General features: G+C 29.5%; 3 protein-coding genes and 1 long non-coding RNA gene across 5 annotated transcripts; 2 read left to right on the top strand and 2 right to left on the bottom strand.

Annotated features, from left to right (window-relative positions):
- Window positions 1–660: 660 nt before the first annotated feature.
- LOC137001186 (uncharacterized) lies at window positions 661–1,703 on the bottom strand. The gene has a single exon (XM_067359555.1). It carries the CDS (start codon window positions 1,671–1,673, stop codon window positions 771–773), a length of 903 nt encoding a protein of 300 aa, XP_067215656.1. The 5' UTR covers window positions 1,674–1,703; the 3' UTR covers window positions 661–770.
- Window positions 1,704–3,715: 2,012 nt separating this feature from the next.
- On the top strand, window positions 3,716–5,159 carry LOC137001187 (uncharacterized). 2 transcript variants are annotated; one of them, XR_010891301.1, is made up of 3 exons: window positions 3,716–4,115; window positions 4,468–4,649; window positions 4,741–5,159. It is a non-coding gene; the product is annotated as an uncharacterized lncRNA (long non-coding RNA). The 2 variants fall into 2 exon arrangements; XR_010891300.1 differs by having other exon boundaries at window positions 3,975–4,115; window positions 4,468–4,658.
- A 337-nt stretch (window positions 5,160–5,496) lies between these two features.
- Window positions 5,497–7,107, bottom strand: LOC105677007 (putative nuclease HARBI1). Its single transcript, XM_067359553.1, has 4 exons — window positions 6,795–7,107; window positions 6,385–6,671; window positions 5,743–6,307; window positions 5,497–5,613 (listed from the first exon to the last, which is right to left on the bottom strand). The coding sequence occupies exons 1-4, from the start codon at window positions 7,031–7,033 to the stop codon at window positions 5,604–5,606; spliced, it is 1,101 nt and encodes a 366-aa protein (XP_067215654.1). The 5' UTR covers window positions 7,034–7,107; the 3' UTR covers window positions 5,497–5,603.
- A 13,382-nt stretch (window positions 7,108–20,489) lies between these two features.
- LOC137001184 (uncharacterized) lies at window positions 20,490–25,181 on the top strand. Its single transcript, XM_067359549.1, has one exon. It carries the CDS (start codon window positions 20,745–20,747, stop codon window positions 24,000–24,002), a length of 3,258 nt encoding a protein of 1,085 aa, XP_067215650.1. The 5' UTR covers window positions 20,490–20,744; the 3' UTR covers window positions 24,003–25,181.
- The last annotated feature ends 470 nt before the right edge of the window (window positions 25,182–25,651 follow it).

Here is a 25,651-nt window from a genome sequence, read left to right on the forward strand (position 1 = left end):
TAATATTGTATTTATTTATAATAGATATAGTATAGAAGTAGTATTAAAAAAGAAAAACAAAAGTCAGTTTTAAAGTAAAAATATTAATGTTGTAGAAAAATAATATTTATATTACTTTATTATTTTTTAGCATTTCAGACAAAGAAACAAGATGAAATCTAAAAATGATGGACGCAATAATTTTAAATATTTGCAAGACAACTTGGAGTTTATTACATTTCCTTCTACTGAATGGAGTTGTTCAAGAGGGAATGAAATGTTTTTTGGTTTTCAAAAAATAGAAAGTGATTATAGTGTAAGAAAAAGAATTGCTTTTTTGCAAAATGGACAGATTAATATTTATATAAATAATGAAATTCATTCTTTTTCAAAATTTATTGTAATTGAAAATATTGAGGAAGTAAATGAATTTTTAAAAATTGTTGATAAATTGTAAAAATAATACAATATTTATAAAATCAAACAATAGTTTAAACATTTGATTGCATATAATAAATATTTTGATAATTTTAATTTAAATTAGATATTAGAAGATTATTATATCTTGAAATTATTATCGTGAAAGCATATTAGCTTTCTATCTATATTACAAATTATGTATATATATATGAATTTTAATTTTATAAAAATAGGGATTGGAATTGTAAATATGACAATAAATTGTATTAAAAAGTAAATTATTTTTTATTTTATAAAATAAACATTTTTTTTTATAAAATATAAAAGTAAGTATATAAAATATATATAAAGTTTAACGCTTACTTTTTACGCTATTGTTTTTTACAAGAAGTTATTTCAATTTTACGCCTTTTTGCATTTGTTTTCATTTGTATTACAGTTTCAACCGTATTTGTTTCATTAATTATTTGAGAATGCATATTTGTAGCATTTGGAATATTTAATTGAACTAATTTGGAAGATTTCCTTTTTTCCTTTGTTTTTTCTCTTTCAGCATTATCATTTTTGTTCGCTTGCTTGACCAAAAAAAACATCCGTGTTATTAAATAAAAGCGAATAATATTTTTAGTAAATTCATATTTATGTTTTTCACAACCGATGAGAGCGAGTGAATTTTTTTCTTCGTCAATTAATTCCATTATTTCAAATAATGTATTAACATTAATTTCTCCACATTTTGTTGCCTCTATTATTCCTTTTTCCAAAATTGAAAGCAAATTAAATAAAGCTATTGAAGGATTTTTTAAATATCCCTTTGTTTTTATTTGAATTAATTTATGTCTTTCTGGTATTACATCATTTGGTTGTAAAATCAACGTCTTCAAACATTCTTCGCAAATAACATTTTTATTATTAATAATATTTTTAGAAAACCTATTTCCTTTTCTTGCCACATATCCAGCAATGTACGTCAGAATATAATCTGAAGTAGTACATATATGCAAATCATGATCATTAAGAATTGATGGGGCATATGCTAAAATTTCATTATTCCTTCCTCTATCCAAAATAGTATCTATCTGACTTATCCATTGTTCTTCTCTTTCTTTTGTATCTTCTATATCTTTAATATTGAGAAGAACGTTCATTATTTCTCCAGTAGATACGTTACAACCTTTAGGGGGCTTTACAAGAGAATACGTTGATATCAACCTGTATATTTGTATAAATAATTGAGAGTCAGGATGATCATTGGAACCACAATTTCGCATCATCCCAAAAAATTTCTACAAAAATAATTATAAATTATATATACATTACATATTTTATTAATATTTTAAAAAAGTTATGCATTACAAATATTTTTTATTTATATTTTAAAAACGAAATATACCTCTAAATTATCTTGATTTAATCTAGATGTCATTAAATATTGAAATTTGCATTTATTAATCAAAAAAGAACAAATCTCAAGAGTAGCTTTCAAAGAAATTTTTAAACCATAACAAGTTTGATCAGTTATAAAATTATAATGCATTTTTTTAGCTTCTTTTTCCCATTGAATTAAAAAATTTAAAAAATCTTCGACATTCTGTAAAGTACATATATATGGATAATCATTATAATAGTTAATAAAATTAAAAATTGATTACAATTTTATATAATTCAACGCTAAATGTTAATTACTATATTATAAAATCACTTGCTATGTTATATATGATTACCTTGTAAATTTTGTTATCCGGTCGCAATGAGTTCTTCGGAGTACGACTATTCATAGCAGTGATTAATGCATTCACTCTTTTGCAAAATTTAATTGAGCCGTCAGCATCATTCAAATCATGATGAATATTTGCTTCTTTCAATATTTGCATGGTAGGTGCCACATTAAAAAACTGAAAATTGCATAAAACATTTAATTTCATTGTATTCATATATATAACATATATGATTATAATAATGACTTAGTTTACACCGATTGTTTAGTATGCGTACAAAATATTAAATCTGCTTTGATTGGTGTAGATTTTATCCTAAATGATTTAAATCAATCAAAGAAGCAGATTTAGTATTTAACGCTTAATAAACTGTCGGGTCGGTATAGCTTTATCTACATACTCGAAATGCCATTGCTACATTCATTTTTTGGTAATACTTAGGTTTAATATGGTTTTCATCCAAATAATAACTAGATTTTAAATTAAAACCATGAGGATTTTCAATGGCAAGTATCGCATACCAATGTTTTAAAGAAATTATACCATCTGGAGTCTGTACGTAACGGAGAATAACTATATGAAATTGTTTAATGCCAACTGCATATTAAATGTATAGTATGCTTCTATGTTAATATAAAGAAATATGAACAATATAAAATTATAAAAAATATATTATAATTTATAATTATTCAGTGTTTGATTATAATTGTTTATCATATTTTTTAATTATTAAATTAAATAATTATTTGAAAGAAATTATGTGTACTTAGATTTTTGTTTCTTATGATGCAAATTTTTAAACTCACCCAAATTCCTGCATATCGATCAAACTGAGAAAAATAATTTCGAAGACATTTTATTAAATGTGGAAAATCAGAAATAAACCACAAGCGTCTTTCTACATCTACAATATGTTGTATACTAACACATTCTTCTTTTACTCCAAATATATTCCACATAGATCGATTCCATGATGCTCCATCTGACACTACAGCGTCTACTTTTAGTCCACATTGTTCTGTTAAAATAATACACTCCATAATAATTTTATGCAAAATTGATGCACTTGCGCTGCCAACACTTAAGAAGCAAGCTAAAGATTGAACCCATGTTCCTTTAAAAGGCTGAAACATAAGAACCAATGCATGGTCCCCCTTTTTTTTCTTTTGTTCTTCTGGAGTATATTTATCTAAATTAACAAAGCCTTCAACTTTTAGATTTGTTCTATTAAAATATAAAGTTTTTGATAATTTCATTTCATCCAACAACAAAACACCTAAAAAAATTTTTTTGGCTATTAAAATATATAATATCTATCGATATACGATTTATGTTTTATGTTTGTATTACGTAAAAATTGCATTGCATATTAATAAAATTGATTTTTGTAAATCAAATATTGTATGTATACCTCGCACATCATTAGGTTCCATGTTTGCCGTTTTCTTTTTCAATATTTCAAATGTGCTCGATTGAAAACCATAACAACCTTTGACAATTTTAATATAACGATTTAGGGCCACTTTTTCCAACGTCGGTTAAGCCTAACCGTCCGTTAACTTTTCAGAATAGCCAACTTCGAAACTTGTAACTAAAATACACGTCATCGATTCTAACTGATCCTAACCTGTAATCTTTTAGCACGGTGACGGCACGTTAAATACACAATAAAAAGAAAGTGATATAAAAGTGAAAGAGTATATAAATATATTAACAATTAAAAATAGATAACAATGCAACGATCAAGAAACTTCACAACTAGTGATAAAAATAGTTTATTAGACATTATTTTTTTATATCGACACATAATAGAAAATAAAGAATGCAATAATAATATAATTTTAAAAAAAGATGAAACGTGGGCAAATGTTACAAAGGAATTTAATGCACGTAATACGATACAACGAACAGAAAAAAATTTAAAATATTTATGGGATAATATAAAAAAAGAAACAAGAAAATATTGCGCTACATTTAAGCGAGAAATTTATAAAACAGGTATAAATGTTATATCGTGCCTTTTATGTCAAAACCACGAATGTGCAAATTTTAATCTCATTTTTCTTTGTAACATTTATTTTGTATTATTTGATTTTGTATTTACAAAGCTTCAGAACTAAGTATTTAAAATATCCTAGGATATTTAAAATATCCCCTCTGAAGCTCCTAGCTTTGTAAATACCTTATCAAGTAGTATAAAATAAATTTCACAAAGAGATTAAAGAAAATTTGCACATTTATGATTTTGGTATAAGAGGGACGATATGTATATTAATATAATTAATGGTATTATATTATTATATTAATGTTAAAATTAGAAAAGTATTATACTTTGTTATCGAATTTGTAGGTGGAGGTGTGTCTAATTTAGAAAAAAATATGTTATATGAACGAGCTAAAGAAATTATGGGGGAAACAGCAACAAATGGATTATTAAATCCCTATGATTCAGATTTCATTTATAATAAAGAAAACATTATAACAGTTGATGATATTTTACAAGATACAAATGATGAAAGCAATTCAACTGAAGTATTTACAGTAAATTCATAACTCAATAATACAAAGTTATTAACAAAATATAAATATATAATATTTAACACAAAACATTTAAAATTTTTAGCATTTAATAAAGAATAAAGAAATTAATGATTGGACAATTTGGAATAGCAAGAAATTAAAATCACAAATAAGTTTTCCGTTACAAAATAAAGAAGAGGATATACCAACATCAACATGTACTATTGGTAAAAAAAGGAAGCATGATGAAATCAGCCAGTGCAATAAGATTTCAAAACTAAAAAATACTGAAATAGCATGTAATAAAAAAGCTAATATAGAAGAAAAAGAAATGTACGAAATGGAAACGTTAAAGAACAAATTAGAAACAGAAAAATTAAAAGTAGAATTATTAAAATTATCTATAGAAAAAGAAAAAATATTAATAGAAAAAGAAAAACTGATAAAACAAAAAATTGAGGAACAAGAGGTAATATCTTTAGAATAATATGAAAATAAACTTTTAGTTTATAGTTTACAATATTTTTATTGATTAGTTTTTTTTTTACTCGAATTTTACTCGATAAGATTGAATTTTTTATTTCTATTAAGTTTCTTTGAAGAGATAATCTTCTGTACCTGAAATATGTTTGTTTTGTTCATTGAATTTAAAAGTTGAATTTATTTAATTTCTTATTTAAAACATATTTTTAGTTTATATTATCAGAGTTTGATAAACCAGATTATTAAATACGACAAATGCATTATATTAAAAAAATAATATAAAGGTGCTGTATTTTTTATTGTATTTAATGTTATTACTATTATAAATACATCTAAAATGTCATTATTTTTTGTAAAAGGTTATTAATAATAACAATTTCTTTCTTTAAGTTGATAATCTGTTTTTATTTATTTATATTTAAAAAATTAATAAAATATATTATTGTTGCCTTTAATGTTTTTTTGAAGTTTCTTTGACATGCTTCAAAGTAACCTGCAATTATTAAATTTGTAGATACATAATTTCATATTATATCTTATTTGTAATAATTTCATATATATATATATATATATATATATATATATATATATATATAATATATATAATTCATTTCAATATTACCTTTTAAAATATTCTAAAATTAATTTTTCTCGTTCATTATTATTATTTCTAGAATTTAAATCAGCATTTTGTATTTGTATAATAGTATTATCACATTGTTCAGAATTACTAATTAAGTTTGAATTATGTTCCTGTTGGGCAATATTATGCAAAACGGCTGTTGCTATTATAATAGGAAATGTATTTTCAACTGTGCGACATCGCATTCCAATTGATAAAATAGCAAATCTTCTTTTCCAAATGCCAAAACATCTTTCAATTCTTGTACGTGTTCGAATTTGAGCTTCATTATATAAATGTTCTTCTGGTGTTGTGGGATGTAACAACGGTGTCATTAAATATGGTAGATTTGGATACCCAGAATCTGCAAGAAGTAAACTGTCACCAAATGTATGTGCATCAAATAAGGTTTTAATTCTAGAATGATTAAAAATTGTAGAATCATGTGTTGATCCTGGCCAACGTGCTACAATATCAATTATTTCTAATTTGGCATTTATTATGACTTGCACATTTATAGAAAAAAAGCCTTTTCTATTGCGATATAATTCGCAATTTTCTCCTCCTAAAATACAAATATATTATTTGTTAATTACAAATATATAATTTTGTAAGCTAAGAATAAGTTCAAGTATTACATACCAAATGATTCCACTTTAATATGTGTGCAATCCATACAACCAATAACACGAATAAATTTGGCTACTTTGAAAAATTTTTGTTCATTTTCTCGAATTTCCTCAGATAAAAGAGGTAATTTTATAAAATCGTTTCGTAATGCAGCAATCTCAGGAGATACTCTATGAATAATTTTGTGAGCGCTTGTTTCACTAATTCCACAAAAATCAGCAGCTGTTATTAAAAAGCATCCAGTTGCATAAAATCTGAGTGCAACCAATAATTGAATGACTGGTGGAATAGCAGCATTACTGAAATAACACATAAAATGATATTAAAATATTGTTCATAGAAACGTAATTGTGTACACTTCTTTTTTGGAAAATTTATTTTATACTACTTGGTTTTGTATTTATAAATATTATTATTTATACCGATTAGTATTATATTGTATTTTATTTTCGATTTTTTGTAATAACATTTCAAAACTTTTTTTTGATATTACAAATCTTCTTTGAAAATCTTTTTCTTCACAAATATTAAAATAATTGTTGCGTAATTTTATAATATGTAATTTTTTGAAATTTTTTTTATTTAAATTATCACACTCATCACTTTCATCATTATAAAAATTGTCATATTCCGAAAACCAATTATCATTAATAATATCCATGACAGCAGCTCAACAGTTGTTTAGGTTATGAGAGAAATTTTCTCTTTCTACTACAATATTTTGTTCTTCATGTTGGCAATCCTGTAACAGTCGGTTAAAGTTAACCGACGTTGGAAAAAGTGGCCCTTAGTGTTTTATTTGAAGGTAATGTTAGAATATTATGAGATCTTAAATGATTGTAGGTTTTTGCACTTTTAATCCGAAGTAAAATGCATTCATATACCCATTCATTCGAATATCTCATGCCTCTGTTATCTTTTAACTTTGCTGCTGCAAAACAAGCTTGTACTGCCAATTGTTGATTTTGTGGTAATTTGGAAATAGTTTCTTCGATTATTTTTTCATTACATTGAGTGCACTTATGTTTCAAATATTTTATTTTGTTATATAATTTTATAATCTATATACAAATATGTTAAGTTAAAAAATAAATTCCAATAAAAAATGTAATTTGTATGTTATAAAAAAATATATAAATATTTAATATACTTTGTTTCGAAGCCTCTTTTCTCGACGTTTGTGATTTAAATTTGACACTTGTAATTTTTTGCTTTTATTTCTTAATTTTTGCATTGGTGTTAAATTATGCGCTTTTCTTAATAATATTTTCCAATTTCTCTTACAAGCCAAACATCTCATGTTCTCTCCTCTATATTGCTCTTTAATTACAAAACCATGACAATTTGTAACCCTGTAAAATTGGTTAGTGCATTTTATTTAAAGTGTGTTTTTCATTTTATTTTTATTTGTATAGTGCACAGTATATTATAATACAGCTTATATTACATATAATATAAGCTATATTATAATACACAATTTTATTAAATAAAAACTTTCTAAAAAATAAAAGTAAATATTTTTATTAATATAAAAGACTAAAATAATATTTTTGTTATTACTTTAGTATTATTTATGTAAAAATATAATTTGATGCATGTTAGAATGTAAGGTTCAATTAATCAATGCGCCCTGTCTTCTACTTTAGTACATAGCGCGTTTCTATTTTTGTTTTTATATTCTGGCGCGTAATGTGTGCGGTAGCATCATGCGCATGCATCCGGTTTCCTGTTCCGTCCTCCCTCTTGTGGGTTGGTTTTTCTGTATGTGTCATGTGTAGCTCGCCGTGTCATCACGCTGTACAACCAGTGTGCGCTAAATAAACTTTATATCCTTTATACTGTGCATTCTTTGAATCCCGTACAACCTCAACAGGTTATGGGCCCAGAGCGCAGAAAAGTAAAAATCGAGTGCGTGTTCTAAGTCTCGTTGTTCTGTAAAAATAACCTCTAGAAGAAATCATCATGTCGGTCGTCATTGGAACGCAAAACATTGAAAAATTGAACGATACTAATTACGAGTCGTGGAAAATTCAAATAAAAAGTGTACTCGTATGCAACGAATTATGGAAATACACCAGTGGAACCGAAATTCGCACGCCCGAAAACAGTGATGTTTGGACATCGAAGGATGAAAAAGCGCTGGCGTTAATACTATTGAGCATTTCGAAGAATCAATTAAATCACGTTAAAAAGGCAACAACGTCGCATGAGGCATGGGAAAAATTAACAAACATATACGAATCCAGAGGTCCGGTAAGGAAATCCGTTCTATATAAGCATTTATATCGTATGAAGAAAGGACAAGGACAAAGCATGATGGAATACGTGAATAGTTTTGTCGATAAAGTAGAACAATTAGAAGACGCTGGAATAAAGTTACCAGAAGAACTAATATCAATCATAATGCTGAACTCATTACCACCCGATTACGAGAACTTTTGTGTTGCCATGGAGTCACGAGATAACATACCGACGATTGATTTCCTTAAAACAAAGCTTATTGAAGAGGAAGCGCGACGCATCGATCAAGATGATTGTAAAAATCATGACTCAGAAAACAACGCATTAATGGCAAGTAATAAAGGATCCGTCAAGAATGCAAAAGACACACATACGAAATACACGAAAAACTACAAGTTTACGGGAAAGTGCTATAAGTGCAACAAGATCGGACATAAATCGATAGACTGTAAGAGCAAATCAAAACGTCATACAGGAAATAACACACAAGATGCAATGTTTGCATGTGCCCAATATAGCGGACCACAAAAGTCAACGCAGTGGTGCCTAGACAGTGGTGCGACAAACCATATGTGTCACAACAAGGAAAAATTCCATGAATTAAATGCAGATGAGAGGTGTGACGTCTACACCGCTACAGAACATTTTGTTGAATCCGGCGGTAGTGGTGATGTAAGAATGAAAGTGAGATTAGGGAACAGTAAGATGAACGACATTAAGTTAAAAGGCGCGATGCTAGTGCCACAATTTAGAAGTAACTTATTGTCAGTATCTTGTATGACCGACAATGGCTACACGGTGACATTTAATAAGAAATGCGCGTTCGTAAATCGACACGATGGTTCTACGGCGTTAATTGCAAAAAGACAGGGGCAGTTGTATGTTGTAGATGAAGCTGTACAATCGGGGGCCCTGGCTGCGCGTGATGTCGGAAATAATAATCTTCTACGCTGGCACCAAAGGTTTGGCCACCTAAATCTAAGAGATCTAAAAAGGTTACAGTCTCAGGAGATGGTAATTGGCCTAAATATGAAAGGTAATTCCACAGAAATTAATTGCGAAGTTTGTAACAAATGTAAAATTCACCAACTTCCTTATAAAAGTTCAACTAAGAGGGAAAAAGAAAGACTCGGGCTAGTACATTCCGACATATGCGGTCCCATGAACGTCCCTTCATTAGGTGGAGCAAGGTACTTTGTAACATTTATCGACGACATGTCTAGACATGTAGAAGTCGTGATGTTGAAAAAACGTTCAGACGTTATAACAGCCTTTAAGGCTTACAAAAGGCGCGCTGAAAAAGAAACCGGTTGCAAAATAAAGAAAATTCGTACAGATAACGCGAAAGAATATTTATCCAAAGAATTTAGTAACTTTCTTGAAGAAGAAGGGATCAAGAGACAACTGAGCGTCGAATACTGTCCTCAACAAAACGGTATCGCTGAGCGTGCTAACAGAACCTTGGTAGAAATGGCACGCTGCATGTTATTACAGTCTGGAGTTCCCAATAGTCTGTGGGGTGAGGCCGTCAACACTGCGGCTTATATCCGTAATAGATGCCCAACAAAGGTATTAGAACATTCAACACCCATAGAAGCCTGGTCGAATGAAAAACCATACGTAGGTTTTATGCGTATATTTGGCAGCAAGGTCATAGCGCTCGAAAAGAAACCCTTTAGAGGTAAGTTTAACCCAAAAGGAAAGGAGTATATACTGGTTGGTTATTCACAGGAGTCCAAGGCCTATAGATTGTGGAATCCTCATACAAACACGATAATAAAAAGCCGTGATGTGAGATTCACTGAAGACTTGGAAGGTGAAGTAAGTAGTTTGGAGAAAAATTTCAGGGTCCTCCTAAATCCAGATTGGCACCAGTCAATGGAATTGCCCAGTACCAAGCCAGTGGATCCATCTACCGTTCACGAAACAAACGAAGAAATAGGCGAAAACATGGATTCCGAACAAGAATCAAGCGAAGAAAATGAAGAGGAGACGAATGAAGAACAAATAGATACTCCGAAAATTTCAAGAAGAGGTCCTGGCCGACCAAAAATATTGAAAACTGGAAAAAGGGGTAGACCAAGAAAATTATATCATGAAATGAGACACAATGAAGGATCATCAGCTGAGCCATCTAATATAGAAGAAATAGAAAACAGAATCGACAAACAAGCATGACTAGATGCTATGCAATTAGAATATGACTCCCTCATGAAGTACAAAACATGGGAGCTCGTAACACGACCCAAAGGGAAGAAAGTACTGTCCAATCGATGGGTATTCAAAATAAAAAGGAAACAAGATGGGTCAATAGATAAGTATAAGGCACGCTTAGTGGTACGTGGCTGTGAACAAAAACACGGCGTAGACTACGAAGAGGTATTCGCACCTGTAGCAAGATATGAGACAATACGCGCTTTTCTCGCCGGATGTGTTCAAGAAGAGATGCATGTGCATCAAATGGATGTCAAGACTGCTTATATACAAGGTGACTTGCCGGACGAAGTCTATATGATGCAACCTGAAGCTTTTGAAGTCCAAGGACAGGAGGAGAAAGTCTGTCTCTTGAAAAGACCACTCTACGGCTTAAAACAGGCAGGTCGATGTTGGTATGAAAAACTAGATACTTATTTTAGAAGTATAAACATGTTAAATAATGATGTGGATCCTTGCGTCTATGTAAGTACTAATAAGAATAATAGAGTAATAATAATAGTTTACGTAGATGACTTACTTGTGGCATCAAAAGACATGCATGAATTACAAAAGCTAAAGGATACTTTAAGTAACAAGTTTCAGATGAATGATTTAGGTCCTGTAAATGACATTCTCGGAATAAACATAGAAAGGGATGGGCACACAGGAAAAATAAAGTTAACACAACAGAGATATATTACAGATATACTACAAAGGTTTAAAATGGAAAATTGTAAACCAATATCGACTCCACTTGAAGCAAACCAAAAGCTTGTAAGAAGGTTGGAACCAAGCACAGAAGAAGAGAGATTGAATATGAAACGTAGACCTTACAGAGAATTAATAGGAAGCTTAATCTATTTGGCTAACGCAACGCGTCCGGATCTAGCGTTTGCTGTCAATGCGTTAAGTCGTTTCTGCACGGATCCCGAGGAGGTTCATTGGAAACTTGCAAAAAGGGTAATACGGTATTTGCAACATACTATCGATTACGGCATAACATATGCTAAAGACTGTAAAAGAATGCAAGCTTATGTAGATTCGGATTGGGCCGGTGATGTAGAAGATCGTAAGTCATGTAGTGGTAACGTAGTTATAATGGCTAATGGCCCAATTAGTTGGAAATCAAAGAAACAAAAATCTGTAGCACTATCCACGATGGAAGCTGAGTACATGTCTTTATCGGAAGTATGTAAAGAAATAGTATACTTAAGACGTTTGTTAGAACATATGGGATTCAAGTCTTGTGTAACAGATGCAACAAAAGTGTATTGCGATAATCAAAGCGCGATAGAGTTAAATAAAAATCATACATTTCATGGTCGAAGTAAACATATCGACATTAGATATCATTTTTCGCGAGAAATTAGAGAAAGAGGCGAAATTAATTTAAGTTACTTACCTACCGATAGAATGATAGCAGATCTATTAACAAAACCCTTGACCAAAGCAAAGCACGAAGAATGCGTAAAGTTGTTAGGATTAAAATAAGAATAGAAAGTTAAGAGGTAATGATGTTTTTTTTTATTTTGTTCCTTTGGACGCATTGATAGGAGGAGTGTTAGAATGTAAGGTTCAATTAATCAATGCGCCCTGTCTTCTACTTTAGTACATAGCGCGTTTCTATTTTTGTTTTTATATTCTGGCGCGTAATGTGTGCGGTAGCATCATGCGCATGCATCCGGTTTCCTGTTCCGTCCTCCCTCTTGTGGGTTGGTTTTTCTGTATGTGTCATGTGTAGCTCGCCGTGTCATCACGCTGTACAACCAGTGTGCGCTAAATAAACTTTATATCCTTTATACTGTGCATTCTTTGAATCCCGTACAACCTCAACAATGCACAAACCTGTTTTCATTATTAACTTTTTGGCAAGGAAAAAAATTTTCTAATTTCTTCAAAATTTGTTCAATTTCTTGTATGTTATGAATTATTTTTGTGTCAAAAGAAATTTCTTTATCTCCAATAAATACCTATTTTATATATCAACATTTTAATAAATTATTGGTATAAATGTACATATATATTAAATAATATTGTTTTATTGAATTATATTTACTTGAACCTTCATATTTGCTTTAATAATAACACGTCTTAAAATATTATGCAAATCTCTTGTCCAGCATGTCCACATCATACAGCTATTGTTAATATTTGTAAACCAATAAACTGTTGGGACTTTAATATTTTTAGCAATATTGATATCTTCAATAGAAAATTCAATTGTTTCTTTTCTTGACATAAAAGATACATCTTCTTGCAAAGGTTTATTGATTTGCAATACTTTATTTATCACACATGATGTAGATGGAATTGATTTTTCTGTTGAAACTGTTTCCAAAGTTTCATATTCAACTGAAAACTTGTCAGAAGACATAACATCATTGTCACTTTTATGTTCTATCTGTTGATAATATGATATACTTTTTTTTATTGGAAAAATTGTAGGAATAGCTTCTTCTTTTAATTTTGGATTTTTTCTTTGCACATAAATGACTGATCCATCTTCTTGTAAAAATGCATCTTCTTTAATAATATCTTCAGGCTTAAAATGCAGTTCACAAATTCTGCTAGTTTTCTTTATTTTTATATCTTTATTACACATAATATTGGACCAAGAAATAAACATATCATTCTATAAAAAAATTAAATAATTCTTAATAAGAAATATTATGGGTTATTCTTTAAACAATTAATAAAAATAAAAACACAAAGGAAGCTCTTTAAGACCCTGAGCTGGAATAATTATCTACGTTGTTATTGTAGGTTTGTTATTGTAACTAAGATTACACTGAAGATGGCCTAAATTGTTGCGCCGAAACGTTTGTACAAGAATAAAATAAGTTTATTGAGCGATCTTATTCCAGTTCAGAGCGGGGATTCTATAACTTCTAGCGACACTATCAATATCGTTATGTTATCGTTGCGCAGATATTATAGATGACAAAAAAGCTGCGCAACGACAACATAACAATATCGATATCGTCGCTAGAAGTTACAAAATCCCCGCTCTGGATTATAAAAGAGCTTCCTTTGTGTTTTTATTTTTAAAATTAAATAAAGTATATACTTGTACAATATACTCATATATATACTCGTATACTATAATATATACTCGCGATAACTTTGGAAAAAACTTGAATAAAAATATTTTTCCTTAACATAAATACAATAATGATTTCTGAAAATAAAACCAACATAAATACTTACAGTACGAGGTGTGAACAAACTTCTTTTTTCTGATCCTTTTTTATCTCCCCTTGAATTGCAACCTTTGACACAACAGGCCATTACTTCAGAATTTATTATATCTATAATAAAAATTAAAAATATTTAAAAATAAAATGCAGTTAAATTATCTTATAAATAAAAAAATGAAAATATTAATATATTGCTAAAAATTATTTATATTAATATTTGGACATACTTAGAAAATATATCTATGCTGATTTATTAATAGATAGATAAATAGATAGATAGATTAAAAGATATTGCTTATAGCGAAATATTAATTGATTTAACATGCAACAATTTTAGGTTATAAAAATTAAAAGTTAATACTACAATAAATTCTAATTTTCTGCAAAACAATTAAAAATAAAATGTTAAATGTTAAACTACATTTACTTTAAAATTTATAATCTTGAAATATATACCTTATATAAATGTTTAATTAAAATTATTTGCATACCACGTTGCATACGAATATTTCACAAGCACAAAGTAAGCTTTTTACTTGCTCTTGCTCTTAGTGCAGTCAGTTCAGTTCATGTTCCTCATGGTACAGCTAAAAAAGAACAGATTTAAGATGGCGACGAAATGTTGCAAGTTATTCCATTCGGCAAACCTCCTCCTTCGTGGAACATTTTTCGTGACCAACTTTTTTCTCTATACGCTATCTAGTTACGTCTCCTTACTTTTACTTCGTGTTCTCGCCGCTGCTCGGAAGTTCGAAAAAGATAATTGATGTATTCAGGGGGTCGATTGTGTAGCATGAAATAAAGTGAAAATTACAAAAGTGAACAAATTTACTAAAATATTCATGATCTTATTGGTCAATAACTAGTAAGTTTGTTCACTTTTGTAATTTTCACTGCGATCCCCACCATTAAGAGCACCGATTGTGCTAGCGGCCTAAGATTTGCATCACTGTCATAGTAAAAAATGGAAATGCTGCATTGCGATTTGTCAACTGCCATTATAAACGAGATTGGTTTACGGAAAACACCAATTGAATCCTTTGGAAGCGTAACACAGTTTGTAAGTCATTTATAAATGTGACTATGGCTGTCGACTGACAGTTGATATAAAATGTCGTATTATTTTGTATTTACGGTGAAGGAGTGGATTTTTGCGGCGTTTTTATAGAAATTATAGAAAAAAGAAGAAAAAAAACTGCATCAGTATATTACCTAAGGTATGTTTTAGTTGTTTATTTGTAATTTAAGTTTATTATTCTTGGTTAACATATGTTTCGGTTCTTCATATTAGGTCATCTTCAGTATACAGTTTAGTTGTTCAATTCAGTCATAATATTGCTTTACATATTAAATATGATCATGATAGTGACGATATGGTCTAATATGTGAAGCAACATCATGACTGAATTGAACAACTAAACTGTACATTAAAGATGGCCTAATATGAAGTGCTGAAACGTGTTACCTAATTTCCTGCCTTTTTTAAGATTTAAAAATTTATTGTATTAAATACAACAATATATGTTCATTTTACTATTTGTGGCTTAAATTAATTTTTATTACAGATACTGATTATTGAAGAAAGAGAGAGAAGAAGAAAAAAAGCGAGGGAGAAAGATTGAGAGAGAGCCAGACACAGGAGAAGAGGACGAACAAAAGGAAAAAGAAATAGAACTTTTAATTATTATTAAGGTACTTAAAATTTAAAAAATAGAAAATAGTTCAATTTATTAATTCTTTTCATATTATTTTACTGTAACGTTGAAAATTGAAATAAAAGATTGTGTAACCATCATTATATGTTTATTTTGTAGATTTTTAGATTTCCAGATCAGAACGTTCCAGAAGAGGAGTTTAGGTTTAAGTAGGTATATTTCTTTTTATATATAAGAGTTGCTGTGCACTTATAAAAAGAAGGGTTGCTGTGCGCCTGCAAAAAAGGCTGCTGTGCGCCTGCAAGAAAAGGCTGCTGTGCGCCTGCAAGAAAAGGCTGCTGTGCGCCTGTAAAAAAGGCTGCTGTGCGCCTGTAAAAAAAGGCTGCTGTGCGCCTGTAAAAAAAGGCTGCTGTGCGCCTATAAAAAAGGCTGCTGTGCGCCTGCAAAAAAGGCTGCTGTGCGCCTATAAAAAAAGGCTGCTGTGCGCCTATAAAAAAAGGCTGCTGTGCGCCTATAAAGATATATAATAGAAAATAATATATATATTTATTTTAATAAGACAAAAATGTCTAAAGAAACAGAAAAACAGATGGCGTTGAAACCAGATCAGAAAAATATTATTGTTCAAGGTCACTGGTTAAATGATGAACATATGGATCATTTTAATCAACTTTTAAAAAATTGCTCTGATTATAGACCTGAAGGATCGTGGAAATTGTATTTTCCTGATAACATAGAATCTGTACCAGAAAATAAGAAACATATACAGATATTATTTAGCTCAAATAATCATTGGGTATGTAGTTATTATGATAAAAAAAACTTATTTATCTATGATTCATTAAATTTGAAAAAGTTGCACAGTGATCATGACAAGTTTTTAAAACGATTATTTCCAATTTATCCTTTTCATGAGCGGCGTATTAAATTTCCTATTGTACAAAGTCAACCAAATGGTGATGATTGCGGTGTTTTTGCAATAGCTTTTGCGATTTCATTGTTATTTAATATTAAACCCGAAAAAGTGAGATATGACCATAATTTAATGCGTTCGCATTTAATGAAAATTTTTGAATCTAATGTGATTGAGCATTTCCCTCAGGATTCTAAATATGGTGTTTCTCAAAAAGTGCTTCCATTAGCGATAATAAGAGGAAGAGAAGTTGATGCAAATCGTAAACGTATCATACGTCAGAATAAGACAGAGCAAGTAAAAGCAAAGCAATTATTACAAAAAAATCATGAATTTAAAGAAGATCAGAAAAATATTATTGCTCGAAACGACATGTTAGACGATGCACATATGGATTATTTTGCACAACTTTTAACAAATTGTTCTGATTATAAACCTATTGAAACGTGGAAATTAAATCTTCTTCATGAAATACAACCTGTATCAGAACATAAGAAACATATACAGATATTATATAGTTCAAATAAACATTGGATATGTAGTCATTATGATAGAAAAAACTTATTTATCTATGATTCGTTAAACATAAAAAAGTTGCACAAAGATCATGAACAATTTTTAAGACGATTATTTCCAACTTATCCTTTTGATAAACGGCCTGTTAGATTTCCTACTGTGCAAAGTCAACCGAATGATTACGATTGTGGTGTTTTTGCAATAGCTTTTGCAATTTCATTGTTATTTAATATTAAACCCGAAAAAGTGAGATATAACCACAGTTTAATGCGTTCGCATTTAATGAAAATTTTTGAATCTAATGTGATTGAGCATTTCCCTCAGGATTCTAAATATGGTGTTCCTCAAAAAGTGCTTCCATTAGCGATAATAAGAGGAAGAGAAGTTGATGCAAATCGTAAACGTATCATACGTCAGAATAAGGCAGAACAACAAAAAGTTAATCGATTGCAAAAGAATCGTGAATTTAAAAACGATTTAAGTAAGAAAAATGAAAATAAACATAAAAATCAAAAAGAAAAGTTTCCATATAAAGAAAATGTAGAAAACATTTGTACTCTAAAACGGAAACGATATACAGATTTAGAAAATAATTGCGCTAAAAAAAGAAGACGAATAGATTTTGTAAGACAACGCGCACAAAAACGCAAACGTTGTGCTATAGTTATGCAAAACGAACAAAGTAAACAAAAAATATTAGAACGTAAATGTTGTAACAGACAATATTACGAGAAGAAAAGAGAAGAAAGAAGAAAAGAGAATAAAAGCAAATTTGTAATAAATAAATGCAATGTTGCAAATAAAATTATTAAAAAATATAAAAATTTTCGGTGTCAGAATTCAACAATAAAACTTCATACTTCTTTGACAATAATTATTAAAAATATTTCAAATAAATTAAATATTACAGGTCAGATCGAAAAACAATTAGAAGCCGAGAAAATAATACGTTGGTGTATACATATTAGGAACGGTTATATTCGCAAGATGTATAATATATTAGCTGTACTTAAAAAGAAATCAGAAGTATGCTTGACTCTTGTTGATAAGTGTTGTGGAATTAATGAAAAATTAGATGTGTTATGTGGGATATCTAGACACACAGCATCATCTGAAAATTATTTTGTAGAGTCTACATATCGTAATGCAATTTTGGAAGAATCTTTAGTAATGAACATGGAAGGGCAAATTGTAAATGTGTTACCTTTGATAACAGCACTAGCAAAAAAATCGTGGTCGTGCAGTACCTCATGTAAAATTGACAATCCAGTTTTGATTGAACGATATGAAAAATTTCTTAAAACTGTTAGTACATGTACTGTAAAGAATGTTCCTAGATTGATAGAAAGTATTCGTACATGTACAGTAAAAACATCAAATACGAAACTTGGTCATGCACAGAGTTGCTATATTAATTTCACTATTTGTGGAGCGATGTTCCTACCAATTCTATTGTTATCGCCCCATTTTCCGAAAGTGAGAAATATAAGGCGTTTGATTTATCAACTTATAAATTTGTATCAAAAAATGTTGAATTTAGATGAAGCATTAAATTGTGCTGATTTGGAAGCATTAAATAAAACTGTTATTGCTGCACAAGAGAAAGCAGATATATACAAACATCAACAAACCGATGCAATTATAAGTGATGATGATATCTTTTTTAAGTATAAGAATGCGTTTAAAGCCTTGAAAAAACGTCTAATGGATACACCGCGTTATGCTTGTGTATCATGCGAAAAGCTTTGTTATAAAAAAAATGTTTCTGAAATCATTAAAGCAAAAATAGATAATCCAGTTTGGAAAGATTTAATGGTACATGTGAAGAAACAACAAATTAATGCACAATATATATGTATTTATTGTAAACAAAAATTTTGTCAAGGTTTAATGCCTGCGTATTGCATTTTGAATAATCTTTTTACAAATAATGTGCTTGAAGTAATATCATCTCTTAATACATTTGAAAAGATTCTTATACAGAGAGCTAAAGCATTTCAAACTGTTGTTAAAATGACAACTGTTATGAACAAAAAATTACCTGAAAGGCAAATGATACAAAAAGTTAAAGGTAGAACATTTCATTTACCACTTCCTATACAAGAGACATTAAACAAATTATGTTCTAATACCGATGCGATAAATATTAATCATGAATTATATATCTTAGTCAGAGGTATTCCCACAAAATCAAAAATTATATGGGAAGAGATGGTAAATGTTAAAAAAGTATTTGATGCATTAATATGGTTAAAGAATAATAATCCTTTGTATTCTGAAATAATATTACCAAATAGTCATAATGAATTATCTTTGGAAAAATTAAATAATCTGGAATTCCAGATGCAAGAGGATGAAAATGTTGCAAAAGATGTATTGGATGAGGAGCATGTGTCATTAAGTAATAATTTAGAAACTGAAATACAGGGAACAAAAAATCTTGGAGATGCTGCATTCAATCAGCATGAGGCAATGCTAACTCAGGTTATTAATGATGAAAATGATGGTTATTATGAACAATATACTATATATCCATTATATGAAAAGAGAACAAATAAAACTGCAACAGCTTTATATCAAATGTTAAAAGTCTATGATTTACCTTTGGATAATCGTGAGAAATGTTTGGATTTGTTATGTTTTCCAGATTTATATTCTTTTGGTATTAATGGACAGCACGAAACTAGGCAGGTCAAGCTTCATGATCATGAATTTGTTAAATGTCGTTTGATGTCTAAACATCCACAGTATAGATTAAATCAACAATACCTATTCTTTTTGTTAAATAATACGAATATCCGTCAATTAAATCGTGGAATTTTTCATAAGATGAATGTAACTAATCCACAAGTTCGTTATACGGCTGCGGAATATTTAGAAGCAATGTCCAAAGAATTGTTAGAATCCGATTTAACCACAATATTTTTGACACTAAGGAATACGGAACAATTCTGGAGTAAACCGCGAAATAATTTAAACTGTATGACACAACATTACGGACCTGCAACATGGTTTCTAACATTAAGTCCCGCTGAATGGTTATGGGAAGAGTTAGGTGAATATATTCGTGAAGTAAATGGATGGTGCGATTCTTCGGCATGCACCAGTGTACTTGTTGCTAGAGATCCTGTGTCAACATCGAGATTTCTCGATAATACGTTTCGTGCGATGCTTGACTTTATTTGTTCCAAAGATCATCCGATCGGAGAAGTCACTCATTATTTTTGGCGACGAGAATACCAAGGTAGAGGCATACAACATTTTCATTTATTAATTTGGATAAAAAATGCTCCAATTCTTGGTGAATCTTCTATTGAAGAAGTTTCCAAATTTATTTTACAATATATAAGCTGTAAAATGCCAGATCAAAATATTTCACCATTATTGTACAGACGTGTTAATACGCATCAACGACACAAACATAATGATTACTGTCTCCGTTCTAAAAAAGTTGGACGTAAAGTTGTTCGGAGATGTCGTTTTGGATTTCCTCGTCCTGTCACTGAGACGTTAAGTATAAGAGATGTCACAACTGCCATAGCAGGTAGAAAGCAATTAAAACATAGAAGCAGGCTTTATGATCTTCCGCGAACTGAAGATGAAAGTAATATAAATGATTATAATCCTGTTTTTCTTACTGCATGGGAAGGAAATATGGATATACAATTTATTGGCGAAAAGTCGTCACTGCTTACCTGGTACATTACTAAATATATGAATAAAGCGGGAAAATGTGAGTTGTCTGATACTATTATTAATACTAAAAATAATACGAATAAATCATTGATGAGCTATCTTTGGAGTATTGCCTTGCGATTCACGAGTAATAGAGAATGTGGAGCTCTTGAAGCTGCTGATACATTACTGGGTATTGCTTTATATGGAACTGATCCAAATACAACTATTAGATGGTTAGATGTTAATCGAATAAGATGTAGAAAATTGAAAACTCGTAAAGAGATTGAAGTACTTGATGAACAATCGACAGATATATTTTGTGAATCTTTGATAGATAACCACTATCCACAGAGACCAAAAGAATTAGAATGTATGTCTCTTTATGAGTTTGCAAAATGGTATGATATTACAAAAATCAAACCACAAAATAAGTTTGTTGAATTCTATAAATTTAAAAATGGATATCTTAGACGACGACAGCGTGGATATCTTATTAATCATTATAGATATAATGTTAATACACAACCGGAAAAGTATTTCTTTGCGTTATTACTTCTGTTCGAACCGTGGAGAGAATTAGAAGAGCTTAGAAATGGATGTGATACTTATGCAGAATCATTTCACAAGGTAAAACTACATTTAACAGAAGCATTACAATATCACGAAAAACTAGAAGAATTGCAAAAAGCATTTGAAAATGCTAAAGAGTTAGTGCAGCAACATTTAGATGAAGTACAAAAACATGAGTCGCAAGATGATCCTGACAATCCAATAGGTGTTCAAAATATAGAAGCTGGTGAAGCGATGCAAGATTTTAAGGATCTCGGTGATAAAAATATTAAAGATATTGATGTATCAGAAATGATTGCGAAATTAAATATAGATCAAAAAAGAGTATTCGATAGAGTTATTACTATTATAGAGTCAGATAAATCAATATTGCGATTATATGTTAGTGGAGAAGGTGGTACTGGAAAAAGTTATTTAATTAAAACTGTTAAGTGCTGGATAAAACAAAATCTCAAAAAAGATACTGCTGTAGCAGCACCTACTGGCATAGCAGCGTTTAATATAGACGGTTTGACAGTTCATAGATTGCTTCAATTACCTGTTGAACATGGTAATACTCCTAAATATAAACGATTGTCTGATCATGTGTTAAAACTTTTACGAGCGGAACTTAAAGATGTTATTCTTTTTATAATCGATGAAGTATCAATGATATCTAATTTGACTTTAATGTACATACATCTTCGATTGTCTGAAATATTTGATTCAAGTGATTGTGATGATGGCTGGTTTGGTAAAAGGCATATTCTTTTGTTTGGAGATTTGCTTCAATTGCCTCCTGTACATGAAGATTCTGTCTTTAAAGATTTGTCAAATGAAAAAGTTAACAAATATATCGGTTGCCTACAGACTGTAAATTTGTGGACTACATTATTTGATTACGATGAGTTGACAATTAATATGCGCCAGCAAGAAGATGAGTCTTATCGTGAATTATTGTCAAGAATTCGTATTGGTTTATTAACAAAGTCTGATTATGAAATTTTGGAAAATAGGAAAATATCTTTTACAGAAGATTCCTTCGAATCTAGATTAAATGAATTATGTGATTTTATTAACAATTTGCCATCAGATACCGTTTGTTTATTGCCCACTTGTCACATGTGTGACGTTTTGAATGCTGCAATGTTAAGTCGTATTGCTTCGAAAGAAATATTATTAATTGCTGAAGATACAATCGAATGTATTCCATATATAAAAAAGAAAATATTAAAAGTGTTGGAAAATAATGATGATGATAATTCTAAAACAGCTGGGCTTTCGAAACAAATTGTTATAAAAATTGGGGCAAAAGTTATGATAAGGCGTAATATTGATGCTAGTTTGGGTCTTGTTAATGGTACAATTGCTAAAGTCATTTCAGTTGTACAAGATATTTCTAACGGTTATATAGAAAAAATTAAGCTTCTTTTGCCATCAGGTTTAGAATATTTAATTGAAAGAGTAAATGTCAAATTTGCGGTGATGGAGAAAGCATATGTTATTCGAAAACAATTTCCATTGTGTCTAAGTTACGGAATTACTGTTCATAAAAGCCAAGGCCTGAGTTTGCAGAATGCTATTATGGACATAGGTAATTCTGTATTTAGTCACGGCCAAGTTTATGTTGCATTGTCACGAGTAACATCTTCAGATGGATTGCATTTGATCAATTTTGACCCTTCATCTATAGAAGCTAGTGAAGAAGCTATTGTTGAATATAATCGATTAAAACGAATACACAAATCCAAAACAGATATAATTTCTGTTTCAAAAGAAAAGTATCGTAAAATAAAAGATATTTTATGGGTACAACCCAAAATAATTAGTTCTGTTCAAGAATCACATAAAAAAGTTCGGAAAAATATTACTTGGGTCACGCATGGTTTTCAAAATATAGATAAGGGTTCGTGTTATGCAAATGCAGTATTGCAATGCTTTTTACATTTAAATGTTATTAGAAAACTAATATTTGAGTATGATAAATTAAGTATTTTAGGTATTTTAATAAATCAATATGAAAACAAACTGCCTAACTTGAATACATATGTAATACGACAAAGTTTAGGAGAATTTTTCTCCAAAAATGTTAAACGAGATGCATGTGAATTTCTTATAGCTCTTTGCACGAAATACGATTATATAAAAAATGTAGTTGAGCATCAAGTCACTTCCATTAAACGATGTAAAAATTGTCATAATACGACGACTATTGTTAATAAAAATATCCTTCTTTCAATTCCTGTTAATAAACGGAAGAAAAAAAGTTTTGATCTTAATGAATTATTAAATGTAACATTTTCTCGTTGGTGTCAATTACACAACGAATCATGTGAAAATTGTACAGGAAATGACATATTATGTAAAAGTGAATTAATATTAACCGGAGATATAATTGTCATGCATTTAATAGCAATTCAAGACGGTATATCAACAAAAACAGATAAGTTTACTTTACGTGCTATCCCAACAACTAAAATAAATATTGCTGGACAATTCTACAAAGTTATGAGTGCTATATTCCATCATGGATCATGTATCGAAAATGGTCATTACACAAGTATATGTAGAGAAGAAATGTCAAATACTTGGATTGAAGCTGACGATGCGCAAATTAGAAAAAGACAATGGCCTAGAGGCGCTAAAGATATCTGTATCATTTTCTTACAGAAAATTGATAAGTAATTGGTGGTATTATTTGATCATATCTTTTGATAATAAATGGTAAAAAGAATTGTCATATATAATCAAATATTTTATTAAAATATGTTCACTGATGACGAAAATCTTTATAGATAATCAAATATATGTAAAAAAAAAGAAAATAAAGAAAGTTAAGCCAATGACGCTTAATTAGACAAATACAATGGCCTAGAAACGATTTGTTTGATATTTACATAATTATATATAACTTTGTATTATTACAACATTAATCAAAGAGGACCGTTTTATATGACGGGGGTGGTGGTGGGACTCTTTAGTAAAATCTAATTATTTCACAATTGTTTTGTTATTTCACTCTGAAATATCAATATAAAGTTTATATATTTAGTAATATTTTTACTGAAAAAAAGAAATGATATCCATTAATCAACAAATTACCTTTTTAAAAAAAGGTAAAAAAAAGGCGCCAAGTACACGCAAACCTTCCAAAAAAAGTTGTTGTATACACGCAAACCTTCCAAAAAAAGTTGTTGTATATATAAACACGCAAACCTTACAAAAAAGTTGTATATTTTATTACTGAAAAAAAGAAATGATATCCATTAATCAACAAATTACCTTTTTAAAAAAAGGTAAAAAAAAGGCGCCAAGTACACGCAAACCTTCCAAAAAAAAGTTGTTGTATACACGCAAACCTTCCAAAAAAAGTTGTTGTATATATAAACCTTACAAAAAAGTTTCAACAAATTACCTTTTTAAAAAAAGGTAAAGAAAAGGCGCCAAGTGCACGCAAATCTTCCAAAAAAAAGTTGTTGTATACACGCAAACCTTCCAAAAAAAGTTGTTGTATATATAAACCTTACAAAAAAGTTTCAACAAATTACCTTTTTAAAAAAAGGTAAAGAAAAGGCGCCAAGTGCACGCAAATCTTCCAAAAAAAAGTTGTTGTATACACGCAAACATTCCAAAAAAAGTTATTGTATACCAAAAAAAAGTTGTTTGTATACACGCAAACCTCCCAAAAAAAGTTGTTGTATATATAAACCTTCCAAAAAATTTATCTTCCACAAAAAAATGTATATATATTAACAAATAACAAACCTTTCAAAAAAAGTTGTATATATAACCAAATCAAAAAAAGTTGTTGTATATATAACCAAATAAAAATTTGCTATATATTCTGCCTATAAAAGAGATGATATCAGAAAATGACGCCAAGTTTAAATAAAAAACCTTTCAAAAAAACTTGTATGTATATATTTTAAAAAAAGTTGTATATACCAAATAAAAATTCGCTATATATTCTGCCTATAAAAGAGGTGATATCAGAAAATGACGCCAAGTTTAAATAAAAAATCTTTCAAAAAAACTTGTATGTATATATCTTTAAAAAAGTTGTATATACCAAATAAAAATTCGCTATATATTCTGCCTATAAAAGAGGTGATATCATCAGAAAATGACGCCAAGTTTAAATAAAAAAACCTTTCAGAAAAACTTGTATGTATATATTATATATTACGAAAAAGGATTATATTTATTGCGCTTATTGCGCTTACAGCTTTTTAACCAATAAGCATCGATAAGATTGTATTTAGTTATTTTTGCATCTTTATCTAGTTATTTATTTAAAAATTATATTTATATCTACAATTAGTTAATTTTTTTTT

The sequence above is a fragment of the Linepithema humile genome, chromosome 7, assembly GCF_040581485.1.
Source record: "Linepithema humile isolate Giens D197 chromosome 7, Lhum_UNIL_v1.0, whole genome shotgun sequence".
NCBI lineage: Eukaryota > Metazoa > Arthropoda > Insecta > Hymenoptera > Formicidae > Linepithema > Linepithema humile.

Bases quoted from the DNA above. Each gene is read 5' to 3' on its own strand.
- LOC137001186 (XM_067359555.1), bottom strand. From the start codon at position 1,673: ATGATGCGAAATTGTGGTTCCAATGATCATCCTGACTCTCAATTATTT.
- LOC105677007 (XM_067359553.1), bottom strand. From the start codon at position 7,033: ATGGATATTATTAATGATAATTGGTTTTCGGAATATGACAATTTTTAT. The intron at 6,672-6,794 runs GTATAAATAATA...GTGTTATTTCAG, and splicing joins ATACAATATAATACTAATCG to TAATGCTGCTATTCCACCAG. The intron at 6,308-6,384 runs GTATGTAATACT...TTTGTATTTTAG, and splicing joins TATTAAAGTGGAATCATTTG to GAGGAGAAAATTGCGAATTA.
- LOC137001184 (XM_067359549.1), top strand. From the start codon at position 20,745: ATGGATATACAATTTATTGGCGAAAAGTCGTCACTGCTTACCTGGTAC.